General features: G+C 50.7%; 1 protein-coding gene across 1 annotated transcript in view; it reads left to right on the top strand.

Annotated features, from left to right (window-relative positions):
• The window catches only part of TRERF1 (transcriptional regulating factor 1), a 215762-nt gene that overhangs the window by 159825 nt on the left and 36151 nt on the right, over positions 1 to 19786 (top strand). The window contains 1 exon segment of the mRNA XM_045572697.1: positions 17808 to 19490. Within this exon segment, the coding sequence (XP_045428653.1) occupies positions 18066 to 19490 (1425 nt within the window). The 5' untranslated portion in view covers positions 17808 to 18065.

Consider the following 19786-nt stretch of genomic DNA (forward strand, 5'->3'; position numbering starts at 1 on the left):
GGCGTTAGAAGAAGTTTAAGTTTAAAAAATGTGGCTCTCAAAAGAAATTTCAATCGTTGTCCTGTTGATAGTCGGCTCTGTTGGCTAATGAGTTTGCCGACCGCTGGCCTAGGGACCCATGACGAAGTCACTGTTGTCTTTCCCTGGTGCCTCGGGGTCTCCGTCATGGAGACCGGCAGTGTCCCCCGAGGCAGCAGGGCTTTCAGGGGGCGGGGAAAGGGGTTGTTGGTCCCAAGAGGCCCAGCCTACTGAGGTTTCCCTCTCTCCTGTGTCCACTTCTACCCATTCCTGCCCCCAAGCTCTGTCTGCTCATTGAAATAAAGGGAGGGCTGCAGGTTTCCCTGGAAACAAGTAACCAAACTGATTCCATCACAGCTGAGTCATTGAGCCGGACCCACCCTGTTCCCAAGGCAAACCCACCCACAGGAGCCCCACCGCGCGGTGAGCCTCTGAGTCCTCGCTGAGGGCCACGCTGGTCCTGTGCCGTCTCTGTTCAATCTTCCCCAAAAGCCTGGGCCAGAAGGTAGTGTTATTCCCCTTTTACAGATGTCAAACCTGAGGCTCAGGAAAAAGGATTGGATCGGCCTGTGGGGTCTCCCTTTGCTAGTGGAAGGTTAGGACTTGAACTCTGACCTTCCAACTCCAGAACTGGTGATCTCGGTACTTTTGGGAAGACAGTGCCTGCCACGTAACCCCGTGGTTTATCTCCAATGACAGTTCCTAATGAGTAAAAAAAAAGCACCATGTTCCAGATAGCTGGAGCTCAGCCCTTGATGCCTAGAACGTTTTTTGGAATAAAATACATCAGTTTCTTTTCATAATTCCAAGTTTATGGCATATAAACTTGAGCAAGCATGTAAAACTCGAAGGCTAACACGGGCCAAATAAACAAGGTTTAAGTTTATGTGGGCCGCAAAAAAAACAAAAGCGTCAATTTTCATAGAAACGTAGGTTTACTTCAGCAGAGACATGCCAAATACAAAGGGCTAAAATAAATGAGCAATCGGTAACATAAATTAATAGAACATTAAAATGAAAATTAATATTTTTTGCTTGAGTATTAACTTACCAGACACTGAGTAACTGCACAAATTAATAAGCGTAATGCAAATAAACGTACTTTTCTTGTTCTCCAAAAGGGAAATATTTCCTGTTGCGCACACCAAACAAGTCAGTCCAAGACTAATGACGTGGCAATCGGCTGCTAAAATATTTGCTGCTAGTATTAGTGGAGAGAAATGGTGCGTCTGTGTGTAAGGTGCATAAGGGAAAGGAAAGTAACACGATTATAGTAATCAGTCATTAGTGAACGTTGTAGTTCATTATTTATTTATTTATTTATTATTGATTTTCTTACAGAGAGGAAGGGAGAGAGATAGAGAGATAGAAACATCGATGAGAGAGAAACATCGACCTGCTGCCTCTTGCACGCCCCCTATTGGGGATGTGCCCACAACCAATGTACATGCCCTTGGCCGGAATCGAACCTGGGACCTTTCAGTCCGCAGACCGACGCTCTTCCGCTGAACCAAATCGGTTTCGGCATGTAGTTCATTATTAATGACCGGTGGCCCGGTGCACAGATTCATGCACATTGAGAGGAAATTAATTGGAAGAAAGATCTGTGTGGTAAATGTTTATTTTTAAATTGCCAGTCTGCGTCGTATGGCCGGTCGGCCAGTCCATCAGATGGACAGGGGGTCACTTAGCCTTCTATATATACGTATATAAGATTCTGTATAACAGGATATTGTAAAAATTAAGTTATGACATTTTAATTAAAATGTTTCTTACATGCCATTATAGTGGCTGGACCGCAAAAATATTTGTTGTGGGCCGCATGCGGCCCCTGGGCCCTGAGTTTGACATGCGTGTGCTAGAGGGTTGAAGATTATTAGGCCTCCATCTTCTCTGCAGCCTCCATCTTCCCTGTGAAGTGGCGCCGGGGCCATTCGCGGAGACAGGCCTGTTGGCTCAGGTCACACGTGCACAATGGTCTCTCCGCTCTGTGGCCAGCCGAGGCTGCCCCTGGTCCCCAAACTCATGGGGGGTTTGCATCAGCCAAGAGCAGCTGGGGGGTCAGGCTGAGGCTGAGCTGCCAGCCAGTTCCTCTGGGGGTTGTGGGGCCGTGAGGACATCGTGCAGCCCTGCCTTTCCGCATCCTTTCCCTCAAACCTGATGTCTCGACGCCAGCTTTGTCAGGAACCCCACGAGGAAGGCCTTTGGGGAGAAGGTCCTCTCACCTCAGAAAGTGTCCGCTGAGGGCCTACCCCACCCCAGCTCTGCTCTGAGCACCCGGGCGAGCCCAGCTTTCTGCCCCCGGGAGGCAGTGCCGGGTCCGCAGACACGCAGCGTGATGTGGAAGGACATCAGCGCTCTGCTGATGCCCACACACCTCGGCGATGCCCCAGGTTGGCTTCCAGACCCCGCAGCGGAGCGGATGGCACCGCGAAGCCATGCACACGGGTGCTTCCGTTTCCCAGCGCACACAGCAGCGATGATCGCACTACACTGCAGTCTGCGAAGTGCGCAGGAGCATGATGTCTACAAAAAGCAACGTACGTACCTTAACTATAAGTACTTTATTGCAAAGGAAAATGCTCACCAGCCTCGGAGCCTTCAGCAAACGGTAATCTTTTTGTTGGTGGAGGGTCTTGCCTCGGCGTGGATGAAAAATGGATGCAAAATTAGGAATACTTGTATTGATATTAAAGTTCCCTCAGCGCATTCCCACGCCAGCAAATCTGTCCTGCCCACCTACTCCCTGATGATGGCGCTGACCTCCCTCAGACCCCGGCCCCTGCACCGGCTGGTGCCTGTCATACCTGCGGCTTAGATTCAGTAACGGCATGAGTTCGGTAACCGTTATGTAAGCGGATGGCCTGTGGATGCAGAAGAGAAAGGGAAACGCTGTTTCCAGGAAAAGGGGCCTGAATGCTCCGGAAAGAGCTTACACAGCGAGGGCCCAGAGGACGTCGCTGCCACGTGAGGGGTGAGCAGGACTGTGGTGAGGAACGGCCGTAGCGGGGGGAGAGCCTGAGCAGGTCAGCGAGGTGTCACCCTCATCCGGTCACCCGGTCCCGGCTCCCGGCTCCCGGCTCCCGGCTCCCGGCTCGCTCACAGGACGGTCCCGGAACGCGGCCGGTCGTGCGTGCTGAGGGTTTTACGCATAAAAGACAAATGCGGAGTCCGTTCCGCAGATCTGTGAGCAGAGAAAAGGCCTCGAACATCACTGAGATGTTTGTGTTTTAAGCTAACAAAACGTGAAGGCATGAATGTGCCGCTTTTAAGTGGACATGCAGGTTTTCCCGCTGGCTTATTAGATCTGTGTTTTTTGAAGAAGTCATGGGAAAATGGCACAATCGTTTAGGAAAATAGAAAAAGCTGTAAAACCGTACGTTCCCTTCCTGCTCTTCTTCCCATTCCGCCCAGAGACACCCCCTCCCCATAGACAACTGCTACTAGTTTCTTGAGTCTTTCCAGGGTTTCTTTGTGTAAAATAAGCAACTATGAATACATAGCGGGTCTTCATTATTCGAGGATTCCACGTTCGCAGATCCTCCCACTCTCTAACATCCATCGGTAACCTCAAAATCGGAGCCCGTGGTGCTTTCGCTGTCCGAGGCGGCACGCAGAGCAGTGAGAGTTCGGGCCGCCCGCACCCCCAAGGCTGACCCGAGGGGACTCCCTGCCGCCTGGTGTCAGCTCTCCCGCCGTCAGCAAGTGTCCCCCTCACCGTCTGTGTACTGGCACGTTGGCTTGTTCACGTTTTTGCTGACAATCTCGCTGTTTTCAGCGGCCTCACGCGCGGCGCCGAGTGCTGTGTGAGGCTGCTGAGGGCTGTGATGTTCAGGCGTGGGTTACAGTGCTGTGGGTCAGGAGTTCCCTGCGAACAAACCGACAGTGTCTACCAGCATTAAACAAGGTGTCTTTAAACAGAAACTCACCCAGACAGGATTATGTATGGATCGGTTGGTGAAAATGTTACCACCAGGGCCCTGTGTTTCCCCTAGAAGCAGTGGTACAGTGCTGGCTAATTTAGTGTTCATGGCAACTTTATAGAACATAACTACCTTGAATAATGAGAACCCATTATTTACATATGAATATATATATATAGTTGATTCTCATTATTCATTATATATACTATTATATATGTGGCATATATACTATTATATATAGTTGATTTACATATATAGTTTATATATAGTTGATTCTTATTCAGGGTAGTTACATATATACTATTTTATATATAGTTATATATATATACTATTGTTGATTTACATATAGTTGATTTACATATATAGTTGTTTTACATGTGATTGATTTACATATATATAGTTTATATATAGTTAATTTTCATTATTTAGGGTAGTTTTGTATATATACTATTTTATATATATAGTTGTATATACTATTTTTTATATATATTGTTTTATATATAGTTATATGTAGTATTTTTATACATATAGTTGATTTACATATATAGTTTATATATATTGTTGATTCTCATTATTCAGTGTAGTTATATATATACTATTTTACATATATATAGTTATATATATATAGTGTTTATATATAGTTGATTCTCAATATTCAAGGTAGTTATATATATACTACTGTAACCTTGAAAAATCTTTTCACACCAGTTCATAGTTTCTGTGTTTGTTTTTAACAGCTGTATAGTATTCCATCATGTGGTTATTCCACGGTATGTTTAGTCCATGATTCTCTTGAATCAATCCCTTACTGATAGGCATTTGAGGTATTTTCAACCTTTGGCTATTCAAACAGTGATGCAGGATATACATCCATGTCTATAAGTCACTTGTATGGGTCCCCACTTATCAGAAAGGGGACTCTGAGCTGCTTGGTGTGCGTCCTAAAGGAGTTCTCACAGGGGCCTGTGAGGAGACCCATCTGAGAATGTTCATCACACGTAGGCAGGTAGGAAAGTGGTTATCGTGAGGGGCACGTGAAGAGCTCGGCTCCATGCTTGGCCTGGGGTTAGCACCCCTGTGAGCCCTCATCCTTATTCCTCCTTCCGTCTGCTCAGCCGCAGGGCCGCCCAGCTCCCAGCGCAGGGTGGGTGTCTTTCCTGCGGGGCCCACCCCTCGGCACCCATCTCCACAGACGCCGGGAGGATGCCTGAGGGTGTCGGCAGTGGCATTCCTAGGCTGGCGCCCTCCCCTAAGGCCGGGCCACTCCAGCTCCCTGAGAGGGGGTGGCTCCTTTTCCCCTGCTCTGCATCCTGTACACGGGGCTGGTGTTTGACAAACTCACCGGATGCATTTCATGGACAGTAAGTGAGTCTGCTTCGGCTACACACCGCTTGAGGCACGGTGGGACAGGAGGAGAGGCAGTCACACGCCGTAGTGAGACAGTGGACGGTACTGAGACAGCGGACGCCTGTAGACCCTACATCTAGTGTCGGCTGGGAAACACAGCCCCCCAGTGACCGGCCTGGCGGAGTGATGTTTCCCACAAATAAAAGGGTGCATGCCCGGGCCTGGGGAGCCCTTCCTGCGGGTTTGGTCCTCACAGTGACTCCACAGTCTCTCTGCAGGGCCCCGGGTTCGTAGCAACAAAAGGAAGTTGTTTTGGCAAGAAATTGGGACAGTGACCAGCAGGATGTGTGTCTGGAGCAAGTCTGGCCAGGTTTGGGGGCTTCCCGGGGGCCAGGTAAATGGTTCCAGAGGAGGGAGCAAACCCGGGAAACGGCAAGAGTCCCTCCTAATTCCCCGAGGCTTCTTAGTGTGCGTGTGTGTGTGTGGTTTTGTTGTGTGTGGGGTTTTTTTCAAAGATTAAGGGAGAGGAAGATAGGAAGAAACATCAATGATGAGAGAGAACCATCCATTGGCTGCCTCTTGCATGCCTCCCGCTGGGGCTCAAGCCCTCCACCAGGGCCCGTGCCCTGACGGAATCGAACCGTGACGCTCCACCACTGAGCCACACCGGCCGGGCCCTGAATGAGGAGCCCCTCTCTGAGGAAGAAGGTGCCCAAAAGTCTGAGCTCCGAGCCAGTGGGGCCTGGCATTGCCCGCGGGTGGAGTCCCTGTTGCTGCCCCATCAGAATGCCTGGGGGCCTCCCGTCCGCCCCGCGGGAGAGCCAGGCACCCGCAGACACCCGGCACGGGCAGCACCGCAGACTGCTGCCCAGCGAACCTGCTGCCCAGTCACCTGCGCTGTTTTCCAGAAAGCGGGGGGTGGTTCCCCGGAGACACCCAGCCCAGCCCCGGGGCCCGGGTACCCAGGAGCTTTTGATTTCCATAGAGTCTGATGTCTCCGAAGGCTGCAGACCACACCAAACCTTTTGCTCCACTTGGAAATGGAACCCCTGAACTCTGGGGGTGGCCCAGGTGGCAGGGCTGGCCTCTCCCCTCCCCAGCGCCCTGCAGTAGAAGCCAGTCTAGCCCGCTGCAGGCTCTCTCCGCAGCTCAGCAAGCAGGTGTGGGCTTGAGGGACATCACCAGCACCCCCAGGTGCTCTGCTTGTGTTTCCATAGGTTTACAATTCACTCTGATGCTGGGGGGCGGGAGGTGGGGTGGGCGCCAAGGTGCCTAGATCTACCTGCCAACCAGCACCCCTTCCCTTCTGTCTCCCCTCCTCTCTCCCCCTGCCCCGGAGCATCATCAGAGCGGCGGGGGGAACTCTCAGGACAGCTGCGGGGATGAGCATCCTCTCTTTGGCCCACGTCCCAAGTGCTCATTCATGAGATCTGAGCCCCGCGTCCTCAGGGGCAGGCGTGGAGAATCCGCCCTGCAGGCCAGACCCCTCCAGCAGGCACCCCACTGAGGCCCTCCCTGAGTTCCTACCAGACGGGGTCTGGCCACTGTGCATCCTGGTCCCTGGCTGGAGTGACACCCCCCCCCCCCCCCCCGCCTACAAGACCCTCCTCCAGCCCTTCCTTGGGAAATGTCTTGGAATCTTCAGGAAGCCTTCCCCTGCGCCCCCAGACCGTGAGCTTGGAGACACAGGATCGCAGGCTTTGTTGCCCCTGCAGCGCCCTGGCACAGCGGGTCCGCAGTGTGAGTCTGTAGGAAAGACAGGACAGGGCACGGATGCCAGGCTCCGGGCCCTGAGGGCACTGGCCATGATCTAGTCAAATGTGGCACAAATCCGGTTGCTGGTGGAACCTGAGATTCTCCTGCAGAGGAAGCTCCTCCTGAAGAGGAACGTGTGACTATGAAGTAGCCAGGGTTTGGGTCAGCCCGAAACTCGCGTGTGTCTCCCTGCCTCGCTCCCCTCTGCAAACCTCTTGTCAGCCTCAGCTCTCCAATGCCCCTCTCACCGCACACGCTTCAGAATCAGTGCCACGTCCCACGTGTGGAAGGGGGCGGTGTGAAAAACTATATCCAGGAGTATGTCGACGAGGCCCCCTCAGACCATGGCTCCTCCTCCAGGAAGCCCCCCGAGACTCCTACAGTCCCTGCTTCTCTCCCCATGTCCTCAGCCTCCACCCGCCGTGCCAGCGAGGAGGGGCGAGGGGCGACACGTGGCAGTCACCAGGGAAGACGGTGCTCATTCCCGGGTAGAGAGGACTGCTCACGAGGGGAGAGCACAGCGACAGTGAGGACCAGGAGCAATCAAGTGAATTGGCGTCACTCTTCACTTCCTGATGGAGAACAGGCCCCTGGAGGAGAAGTCCACACCCCCCCCTCGGCGGGGTCTCAGACTCCCTCCTGATCCCCGGGCTTGGAGGGAGCGGTGGATGCCACAGGGTGAGGCTGAAGGTCGGAGAAACTGATGCCCCTTGCTGCCCAAAGGAAGCCTGGAAATTGCCCCCGAAGCCTGGCCAGTGTGGTTCAGTGGTTGAGCGGCGACCTATGAACCAGGAGGTCATGGTTTGATTCCCGGTTAGGTCTCGTACTCTGGTTGCAGGCTCGATCCCTTCTCTCTCATCATTGATGTTTCCATCTCTCTCTTCCTCTCCCTTCCTCTCTGAAATCAGTAAAAAAAATAAATAAATAAAAACAGAGCGAGAGTCCTCATGAAATGGGTACAGGGAGCAGCCGGGCCACGAAGGAGCCAGGCTCAGCCGTCTCCGCGTGGAGGGGGGCTCTGGCGCCGACCGCTGCTGCTGGCAGAACTCCGGCCTGGTAATTGGGTTACTGGATTATAAACTGCCCACTGGCTTCACTTAGCAGGCTAATCAGAAAGCATGTAGAACAACATTCTTGCTCCAGAGGAGACCGCGGACCGTGAACCCGGGTCTTGGAGAAGTGCCTCGGCTTCTGCCTCCCTTGGGGAGCTGGGGAGAGAGAGATGGTGTAAAAGACTCCCAGCCCTAGCCAGTTTGGCTCAGTGGAGAGAGCATCAGCCTACGGCACATGTGTCAAACACAAGGCCCGCGGGCCAAATCCGTCCTGCCAGGCCTTGCAATGTGGCCCGCACCGCGCTGTCATCACTGCACTCTGCTGCATTTCCATCACAATGACAGTTTATGACTGTTCAGTAAACCATTCGGCCCGTGATTTAGGCTGGATTTTAGATTTTGGCCCCTTCTCTGATTGAGTTTGACACCCCTAGCCTACAGACTGAAGGGTCCCGGGTTTGATTCCCGTGAGGGGCACATGCCCTGGTTGCAGGCTCAATCCCCAGTAGGGGGTGGAAGGAGGCAGCCAATCAATGGTTCTCTCTCATCATGGATGTTTCTCTCTCTCTCTCCTACTCCCTTCCGCTCTTAAATATATATATACGTATATGTATATGTATATATATTCATATATAGTTTTTAAAAAGACTCCAGAGGCATCCAAGGTCAGCCCCCGGACAGACCTGTGAGGAAGGCTGCTGCAAAACCTAGGCCAAGTTATTTGGGAAGTTGTGCATACAGCCTCTGAATGACAGCCCAGTGTCGGAAAAGGAAAATCATTTTGGTTTTTCTTCCTCAAACAAGCGGTGGTGGTCTGGCCGGAGCAGGGTGTTACCCCTTCCGAATTGTAAGCAAACAAGTCCTGCCGAGACCTTGGCCAAAGTCAACTTCCTCTCTTTCTCTCTCTTTCTGGTTCAAAGGATGGCCTTTTGGATGGTCTCCTCCTGGCAGCCTGTGCTCCGTCTCCTGGTGCCCCGGGAGGGGGGGAGACAGGGCTGGGGGGGTTAGGGCAGAGGGACCTCCGTGTGCTGGGAACGGGGGGCAGCAAACTGGCTCTGGCCCAATCCCGCCCAGGCCTGTTCTCGTACAGCCTGTGAGCTAAGGAGTGTTCTTGCATTTTTAAATGGATGAAGAAAAGTCAAAAGAAGAACACTCTTTTTCGCCTCGTGGAACTATACAAAATTTGCATTTCTGTGTCCATAGGTACAGTTGCGTGGGAACACAGCCACGCCCGTCATGTGCATGGTCTGCAGGGGCTGCTTTCCCACTGCCACCGCAGGGTCGTGGCAGAGGTCCGAGGGACACAAAAGCCCCGTGCTGGAGGTCTGCCTGCTTTATTTTTAAAAAATAATATATTTTTATTGATTTCAGAGAGGAAGGGGGAGGGAGAGAGAGAAACACCAATGATGAGAGAGAATCATTGATTGACTGCCTCTTGCACGCCCCCTACTGAGGATCGAGCCCACAACCCAGGCATGTGTCCTTGACAGGAACTGAACCTGGGACCCTTCAGTCTGCAGGCCAGTTCTCTATCCATTGCTCTATCCACTGAGCCAAATCAGTCAGGGCAGTCTGCCTGCTTTAGGGCACTGCCGGAAACAGAACGGAGCAGCCTCCAGGCCTCAGACCTGGTCAGGAGCCTGGGACCTGGGGGCAAAGTGCCCGTTCCCGCTCTCTTTTGCCCAGCTCGGCATTTCCATCCAGTGCATGTTTGCCGGGCATCCGCTGTGTAGTCACTGGGGACAGACAGGTAGGATGCTGCTCCTGTCCTGGAATGACTGGACAGCTAGAGGGGAGAAGGATACAGAAGCGGGAAGCAGGTCATTTTTCGGGGGACGTGTAGGGTAAGGTGACCAGACGTCCCGCTTTTGGCGGGACAGTCCCATTTTTAACAATTTGTCCCACGTCCCGCAGCGTATTAAAAAAAAAATGGGGACTTTTTTAATACGCCGTGGGGCAAATTGTTAAAAATCGGGACGTCTGGTCACCTTAGTGTAGGGGGACCCTCAGCTTGTGAGCAGGCATTTGTAGAACCTACTCCAGGATCATCCCCGAGTCTTGCAGAATATAGTGACCAAAGAAATGTGCAAGTAGTAATGTTTCTTTTTTATTATTATTATTATATTGATTTTTTACAGAGAGGAAGAGAGAGGGATAGAGAGTCAGAAACATCAATGAGAGAGAAACGTCGATCAGCTGCCTCTTGCACACCCCCCACCGGGGATGTGCCCGCAACCAAGGTACATGCCCCTGACCGGAATCCAACCTGGGACCTTTTAGTCCGCAGGCTGACGCTCTATCCACTGAGCCAAACTGGTTTTGGCGTAGTTCTGTTTCTTCATTCCTGAATGAAAAAGCTCTGGTGCTAGTCACCCGATAGGACATGCACACAATGAGCACAGGCTGCCCTATTGGGAAAGCAGTAAAGCCGTCCATCCTGGGAGGGGTCACCGCGGTTGTGTGAGATTGACTCAGCCACCAAAACGTCTCCAAGTTTCCGGTGCCGTGTTTACAGAGCCTTTGACAGATGCTGACCTGTGTGAAAGGGGAGGGGCTGGAGGTACGTACAAGCATTGTGGTACAAGCGGAAAATGTCTCCGGAGCGTACAAGAACCTGTGTGATTGTCCCAGGAGGGGTGCTGGGAGCCGGGAGACAGGCAAGCGGAAGCAAAACCTTCTGCATGCACCCGTATTTTGAAAGTTTGCTCTAACTTTCCACTTTACTTTCAAGCATTTATCTTGGTGAAGTTTCACTCTCTTGCGTTCTCCTTTGTGCCTTTTGAATTTTGAGTGAATATAGTATCTATTCAAAACTGATATGAATTTAATGTAAAATAAAGGCACGTGGTTTTGCCATAACTTCCTTATGTCATTCGAGGGAGGTTATTTTCCCTCTTTTTCATTTAACATAAGGTTTGTTGTTGTTTTATAGGGTTGGTTGTTGTTGTTGCTAATCCTCACCTGAGGATATTTTTTCCATTGATTTTTTTTGTTTGTTTTGTTTTTTTTTTTGAGAGAGTAGAAGGGAGCGGAAGAGAGAGAGAGAGAAAAGCTCAATGTGAGAGAGACATCCATTGGTTGCCTCCTCCTGCGTGCATCCCTACTGGAGTTGTGGATTGAACTTGCAACCCAGGTACCGTATTTTTCGGACCATAAGACGCTCCGGACCATAAGACGCACCAGTTTTTAGAGAAGGGAAATGAAGAAAAAAAGATTCTGAAACAAATAGTGTCCTAAAATATTTTATGTGCATTAAAACCCAACATCACAGTCATAAACACATGTAATCAACCCTGTAAAGTAAACAGCAGCATTTAGAACCATTTTAGAGCCGGGCAAGCACACAGAGACCACACAGAGCCGGGCAAGTAAAAAAACTTTTTTTTTAAAGTATATTTGTAGGCTATATTTGGACCATAAGACGCAGGGACTTTTTCCCCCCACTTCTGGGGGGAAAAAAGTGCGTCTTATGGTCCGAAAAATACAGTGTGTGTGTGTGTGTGTGTGTGTGTGTGTGTGTGTGTATACATATATATATATATATATATATATATATATATATATATATATATATATATATATTTATGTATGCCCTTGACTGAGAATCAAACCCATGAGCCTTTGGTGGTGGGATGACACTCTAACCACTCAGCCGCACCAGCCAGGGCTAACATATGGTCCTTGATTGCCACTGCTGTGAGCCAGGCACTGTTCTAGGCCTGGCAGTTGCATCCCTGGGCCTCAGTTTCTTCATCTGTAATGTGCGGAGACTAGAGGACCGCGAAGGCAGCCTTCAGCTTGGGAGGGCATCAGACTCAACAGGAGGGCTCATCAAAACACAGGCTGCCGGGCCCCACCCCCAGGGTTCTGACTCAGTGGGTCTGAATAAGGCCCCAGAGTGAGCATTTATAGCAAGTTCCCAGGTGCTGCTGATTCCGCTGGTCCCGGAACCACACGTGGGGGACCCACCTCTGACTTCCTAGGGTGCTGTGCGTGTCAACAAACGACATTTCCAGTCAGTTCTGAAAATACTGATGCATGAAGAATAGTTCTTGCCGAAATCGGTTTGGCTCAGTGGATAGAGCATCGGTCTGTGGAATAAAGGGTCCCGGGTTTGATTCCGGTCAAGGGCATGTACTACCTTGGTTGTGGGCACATCCCCAGTAGGAGGTGTGCAGGAGGCAGCTGATCGATGATTCTCTCTCATCGATGTTTCTAACTCTCTGGCCCTCTCTCTTCCTCTCTGTAAAAAAATCAATAAAATATATATATTTTTAAAAGAATAGTTCTATAAGCTCAGAACACAGAGTGGTCCCTCTTGCCCAGAAGTTAGGAGCGCTTCACAAAGCAGGCACGCCAACAGAAGTAAAGTCCTCGGGCTTCCATTCTGCCCCCAGGGACAGGGAGGAGGGACAGGAAATCAGAGCACGGTCCGAGTCTGGTGAGTCTCAACAAGTTACCCTTCCGGGAGGAGGTGGCTTGGTGCAAGGCTTCCGAGAAAGGTGACGAGGCAGAGGGTAAGTCTGGCGGGGCCCTGTGCCACAGGAGGACCCTGATGGGCGTCATTAGGAGGCTCCCATCACTTATCCCCACCGGACAGATCCAGCCTGGTCCTTGGTGTGTTCCTGACCAGGACATGGTGCCCCAGCATGGCCCCCTGCACCTAACTCCATGCCTTCGTGCCTGCTGTTCCCTCTCTTGGCATACCCTTCCTGGTCCTCTCACCTGTAAGCCCTACTTGTCCATCACGACCGGAATGAAATTCTCCAAGGAAACGTACCATCCACTCAGCCTGCACAGAGTGTCTTTTTCTTCTATTCCTATCCATTCATTGGGACTCCTGATCACCTTATTTTTTTCATTCATCAACAGGTAGCCCCTACTTGGAGAGGCTACAAAGGGCTGGGCTTGGGAATAGGATCCTAGACAATAACAGATGGGATCCTTGCTCCAGTACAGAAAGATCCATGAATCAAATGATCGCACTGGTGGGAGCACAATTACAAACTGAGAAGAGTGGCTGAAGGAAAAGAAGATGGTTTTAGAGAACATATAAGCAAGGCCCCTGATGCAGCCTTGGGGGTGGGGGTGGGGATCAGGGTAGACTTTCTGAGAAAGTATAGTTTGAGCTGAGATCTGAAGAATACTAAGGACTTGGATAGATGAAGGGGGGGGAGGGGTGTCTCATAATTGGGGGAACCAGCATGTGCAAAGTTCTTACCCTGGGAGGCAGCTTGGAGGTTCAGGGAACGGAGAGAAGACTGGAACGGCCAGCGGGGAGGGATGGGAAGTTTGTAAAGAACGGAAGAGGAAACCCAGCCAGAGGTGCTCAGTGGTTGAACGTCGACCAATGAACCAGGAGATCACGGTTCGATTCCCGGTCGGGACACATGCCTGAGTTGCAGGCTCAATCCCCAGTGGGGGACGTGCAGGAGGCAACTGATCAATGATTCTCATCATTGATGTTTGTATCTCTCTCTTCCTCTCCCTTCCTCTTTCTAAAAATCAATGAAAACTTGTCCAAAGAAAGAAAAGAAAAGAGGAGGGATTCATTGTGAGGCTGGGGACCTTAATGATCTTGACCTGAGAGCGCTAGGATGCTGGGATGGGGTTAAGCAGTGGCCTGACGGGGTCAGAGTCAGGTTCTGAAAGTCCATTCTGCTGCTGTTACCTGGAGACCGGGCAGGCTGAGAGCAAGGAGACGAGTTGGAAGGCTGTTGAAATCGTCCAGAAGATGAACACTATGTTTTGGACTAAGGTGATTGTAGTGGAACCAGAGAAACGGTGGATGGAGTTAAAAAAAAAAAAAAAAAATATGGGGAGGTGAGTTGATAGGTCAGTTAAGGGGGAGGGAGGAGTCAAGGGTGAGACTTTGGACAAGTGTCCACTTTGGAGGAGATGCTGTTGAGTTTGTCACTGAACCTGGAAGTGGTGATGAGGAGAAGCCTTGGGAATAGGATCCTAGACAATGGGGACCTCAGCCCTCTGAGCTGGGGGAGTCATTGGGTGTCACGGGTATGTGTGGTGGATGCAGATGTCAAGGGAGAGAGCATGTGTGAGAAAAGGAGGGTGTCTCCTCAGCCTGGGTCTTCAGCCCCTGAAGGGCGGGGCACTCGGAGGAAGGACAGTCCCATCCCTCTGGTGGCATGTGGGATGTTTCCTTTCTCATCTCTTCCTGCTCACCACGTTCAGGTCTTCACTGTGTCTGACCTGGATGCAGCCAGAGCCTGCTAACCCACTGCTTCCCAGATTTCAGTATGCACACTAGCAACGTGGGGGTCTTGATAAAATGCAGCTTCTCGCCGAAACTGGTTTGGCTGAGTGGATAGAGCGTTGGCCTGCGGACTGAAAGGTCCCAGGTTGGATTCCCGTCAAGGGCATGTACCTCGGTTGTGGACACATCCCCGGTAGGGGGTGTGGAAGAGGCAGCTGATCGATGATTCTCTCTCATCAATGTTTCTAACTCTCTATCCCTCTCTCTTCCTCTCTGTGAAAAAATCAATAAAATATATATATTTTTAAAAATGCAGCTCTGGTGAATAGCTCTGGGCTGAAGCTCCCGGTGACACGGCCCACACTGAGCAGTGAGGGGCCCGGTCTCCCTGCTCCTGACGCCCCTGCCCTTACACCAGAAGCCCCTGTCCTCTCATAAGCCTTCAGTAGCCATTCCCTGCTCACGCATACCTTCCCATCTCTTCCCTTCATCCACCCTTCATTCCGCCAAACCAAAGCCCTCACTCTGAACTCGTCCGTCTCCTTTTTGTTAGAAGGATCAGAGGTCAACGGAGGCCGCCTGCAGTCGGAGGGGCACCACTGCCGTGTCCTCGAATCCTCGAAGTTTTCTGCCTGAAATCCCCGTCAAAGGATTGTGTTAAACTACATACCCCCTCACCCATCTTCAAGCTTACATCTACATTTTAATCATACAGTTGTAGAAGGTGCAATTCCCAGTATGTGACAAACATTGGTATTTTTAAGTGAAACTATTACATCACCGTTTGCAATTTATCCGGTAAAATCTAAACACCCTAGCAATCTGATACCTACCATTACCCATTTTAAAAATGCATGAACACACTCTTTGTTAATAGTGCTCCTTTTCTCCTTGAAATTTCATTTCTGTTTCACTTCCCCCATGGAATTTTATCCTAATGTAATATATGTAATATATTTTTATGCTTAAAGTTCTTTCATTTGCTTCCCTATCGTATTTCTCTGTAACAATTTTATATGAAGTTAAAAGTTTTTTAATTTCCTGAAATCATAAAGCTCTAAGTATTAACATTTTCTTCTAGTTTGAGTTATTGTTACAATTATTAATGGTGTGTAGTTGATCAAAACGACACAAATGTATTACCCGTTTCAATAAATAATTGATAAGCATAAAAACTAAAATTATATTGGAAACGCATCTCTTAGTGAGATGGTGATTTTTTTAAAATAACTGTTTTATTCCACGAATATTTTGAATTTAATTATATTAAATGCTAACAGAAGTACATGGAACAGGTAATGCAGCGGGTTCTGAGGGCAGGAACATGTCTTAGGAGTGGTTGTTAGGGTCGGAGTTGCAGAATGTAAGGAAAGAATGAAGGAACAATCCAGAGAGAGGGAGCAGCATGGGCCTAAGGTGGGCAAGATGGTAAGAGAGTTTAGACCATCGTGACTCAAAATAAATTCCTTTTAATGCTTTTATTATTATTATTATTATTATTGACCTCAATATACACACATGTATGTGACCAGGTCGGAGTATGCTGTTTGGGTTATCCCAGGGTGATCACCCCCATGTGGTTATCACCCAGGTCCCGAAATAGAATATTGCTGGTTCTGGGCTATTTATTCAACTTGTTTGTTTATCCAAAGAAGAATATTGTTTTATTGCATGAGACAGGGGACAAGGATCAGCACCGATTGTCTTTCCATTTTTTATTTATATGCACTGAAAACCTACATTCATATCAACTCGTAGATAGAAATAAAGCTTGGAGCCCTAACCAGTTTTGCTCAATGGATAGAGCATCAGCCTGCAGACCAAAGGGTTCTGGGTTCAATTCCGGTCAGGGGTATGTACCTTGGTTGCAGGCACATCCCCAGGGGGGAGTGTGCAGGAGGCAGCTGATCAATGTTTCTCTATCATCGATGTTTCTAGCTCTCTATCCCTCTCCCTTCCTCTCTGTAAAAAAAAAAATCAATAAAATATTTTTTTTCTTTTAAAGAGAAAAGAAAGAAAGCTTGGATAAAGCAGGGTCACTCCGTTCTTGATCTGCTTCTGAGTTATACGCCAAAAACCACACAGTGATCACTGACAATTTCATTTTAATTACTTCTGTTTGGCCTTCCAAATAAAAAAGGAATTGGAGACCACCCAGCATGAAAAAATAATATATTAACCAGCTTGGATCAGAGTTGCTTGCTTTCTCAAGTTTCTGAGTGTCTTCTTGTGTGGTGGCCAGGAGAGATTCATCCCTGGGCATTGAACTCCGCTGAGACTCGGCTGGGAGGGTAAGAGGTTTGCTTTTCTCTTGTGAAGGAGGAGGGCTGCTGTGAAAGAGCAGGTATGAAAGGACAGCCCGCATTCCTGTCAGCCATGGTTCTTGAAGAGTTTCTATGGACGTGGAAGATCTGGAAATTGATTCTCTGAAAACCTGGAGGGCGTCTGTAGCTTATAAAGTCTTCGTTTACTTCCAGGGGTTTGCATACCCCAGTTTGAAGTTCACGAGAGAACGTGCACGGACTCAAACCAGACTAGACCAACCTATCACGTTTCCTAGTTCGTGTTTCTAAGAGAGGGAATCTACTGGGCCAGACTGGTTTCTGTGCCAGGCCACATCCTAGGCTTCGGAAGCAGGAACTCTGTTGACCTCACAGGCAAACGAATGAGGGCAGTACTCTCACAAGTACTCTCCCCAGCTCTGTTCTGCTGGAAATATGCTCTCCAGTTTGTGAGGTTCCACACTGTGATTTTTAAAAATATGTATTTTATTGATTTTTTTTCAGAGAGGAAGAGAGAGGGATAGAGAGTTAGAAACATCAATGAGAGAGAATCATTGATCAGCTGCCTCTTGCACACCCCCCACTGGGGATGTGCCTGCAACCAAGGTACATGCCCCCGACCGGAATCGAACCCGGGACCCTTCAGTCTGCAGGCCGACACTCTATCCACTGAGCCAAACCGGTTTCGGCCACAGAATGATTTTTACCTTTGACGTACATGCGCCTCTTTGCTTCTTGTATTACGGTTGCTTATTCATGGACCCATCACCTTTTCTAACTATAAGCTCCTCAAGAGCTGGCCCAGCTCTTAATCATTTCCTAGCATTGTGCCTTACCCTGAGGAGGTGTCTAATGAGTATTTGTTGAGCAGATAAATGGATTCATGCATGTCTTAAACTTCTTCGCATCTCCCACACGGCATAGAATAATGCTGGGATTTCCATAGCAGGGTCCCAGAAGAATGGATGATGAATTAATTACTCGGTGAGCAAAACAATGAATTAACGGATCAATAAACTAATGAGCCACGGGGTAGTGGACGGCTTCAAAGTGAGGGTCAAGGTGTGTAGAACCAGTGGAAAGGGTGGTGTGTAGGACACTGTCTCTAACTGAGTCTCCTATTTTTCTTTATTTCTGTAACTGGTCATGGTCGGTATAATTGCTCGTTGTAAAACATCACGTAAATCCTTCCCTGTTCTTGGCCTCTGTCTTGCAGGTGTGAGCGGCATCTCCTCACCACGGTGGTGTTCGGTCCGTACCTAAGCCCGGGTGGGGATGTGAAAGCCCCCACTCTGCACATGAGTGGTGCCAGTCAACAGGAACACCTGGCTCCAGCCACGGACACACACACGTCAGCCGTGGAGTAGTGTGGACGCTTTCTCGAACATTCTCAGGGTTTCTGTCCTTTTGGGTTTGTTTCACTGACCTTTTTTTATGGTTTTGTGGCTGGACATTCACCACCGAGGCGGGCACCATGGGGGATCAGCAGCTGTACAAGACCAACCACGTGGCCCACAGCAGTGAGAACCTGTTCTACCAACAGCCACCACTTGGCGTCCACAGCGGGCTGAACCACAACTATGGGAATACAGTCACGGGGGCTGGTATGGATGCCCCTCAGGCATCACCCATTTCCCCCCACTTCCCTCAAGATACTCGGGATGGGCTAGGCTTGCCTGTTGGCTCCAAAAACCTTGGCCAAGTGGATACCTCGAGGCAGGGAGGATGGGGTGGCCACGCAGGGCCTGGAAACCACGTCCAGCTCCGTGGCAACCTGACCAACTCAAACATGATGTGGGGGGCACCAGCCCAGCCTGAGCCCACCGAGGGCTACCAGTACACCTACTCCCAGGCCAGCGAGATCCGGACCCAGAAGCTCACCAGCGGTGTCCTGCACAAGCTAGACTCTTTCACCCAGGTGTTTGCCAACCAAAACCTGCGGATCCAGGTCAACAATATGGCCCAGGTGCTGCACACCCAGTCAGCAGTGATGGATGGAACCCCGGACAGTGCCCTCCGCCAGCTGCTGTCCCAGAAGCCCATGGAGCCCCCAGCGCCGTCTGTCCCTTCCCGCTACCAGCAGCTGCCCCAGCAGCCTCACCCCGGTTTCACTGGTGGGCTGTCCAAACCAGCTCTCCAGGTCGGGCAGCTCCCTAGCCAAGGGCACCTGTACTATGACTACCAGCAGCCCCTGGCTCAGATGCCAGTGCAGGGGGGGCAGCCGCTGCAGGGCCCACAGATCCTGTCCCAGCACATGCAGCAGATGCAGCAGCACCAGTATTACCCGCAGCAACAACAGCAGCAGCAGCAGCAAGCTGGGCAGCAGCGTATGTCCATGCAGGAAATGCAGCCGCAGCAGCAGATTCGCCCGTCACAGCTTCAGCCCCAGCAGCAGCAGCAGCTGCAGCAGCGGCAGGGCTCAATGCAGATACCTCAGTATTATCAGTCCCCACCCATGATGCAGCACTTGCAAGAGCAGCAGCCGCCACAGATGCACCTGCAGCCCCCTTCTTACCACAGGGACCCCCACCAGTACACTCCGGAGCAGGCACACGCTGTGCAGCTGATCCAGCTGGGCTCCATGCCGCAGTACTACTACCAGGAGCCCCAGCAACCCTACAGCCACCCCCTCTACCAGCAGAGCCACCTGTCCCAGCACCAGCAGCGCGAGGACAGTCAGCCCAAGACGTACCCCGGCGAGAGGCAGGCCCAGGCCATGCTGAGCTCCCATGCGGACCTGGGGGCACCTGATACAGGGATGGGAGACCCGGCCAGCTTGGACCTGAACCGGGTCAGCGGTGCCCTCCCCCACCGGCCGCTCCTGTCCCCCAGCGGGATCCATCTCAACAACGTGGGGCCTCCGCACCAGCAGCTGTCTCCCAGCGCCATGTGGCCCCAGGTATTCTCCCCGTGGAAGTTTTTCCTGGTGTCTCCGCTCCAGGGCCAGCCAGGGCCAAGTCTACACAGGGCCCAGTCCTCTCTCCCAACCCCTTCAACCCTTTGGCCCTGTTCATTCCACACACCTTAGCCTGCCTGTGCCACCTGTGCCAGTCACTTCTCTGTCCGGTACTTGGAATACAGAATCAGGTCTGACTCGGTCCTTTGCCTATAAAACCTTCTAATCTCACTAAGAAAATGGCCAGAATACCACATCTGGTCCTGAAGGATGTATGTGATGACGAAGGCCTTGAGTCA

This window comes from Pipistrellus kuhlii, unplaced genomic scaffold (genome assembly GCF_014108245.1).
Source record: "Pipistrellus kuhlii isolate mPipKuh1 unplaced genomic scaffold, mPipKuh1.p scaffold_m20_p_5, whole genome shotgun sequence".
NCBI lineage: Eukaryota > Metazoa > Chordata > Mammalia > Chiroptera > Vespertilionidae > Pipistrellus > Pipistrellus kuhlii.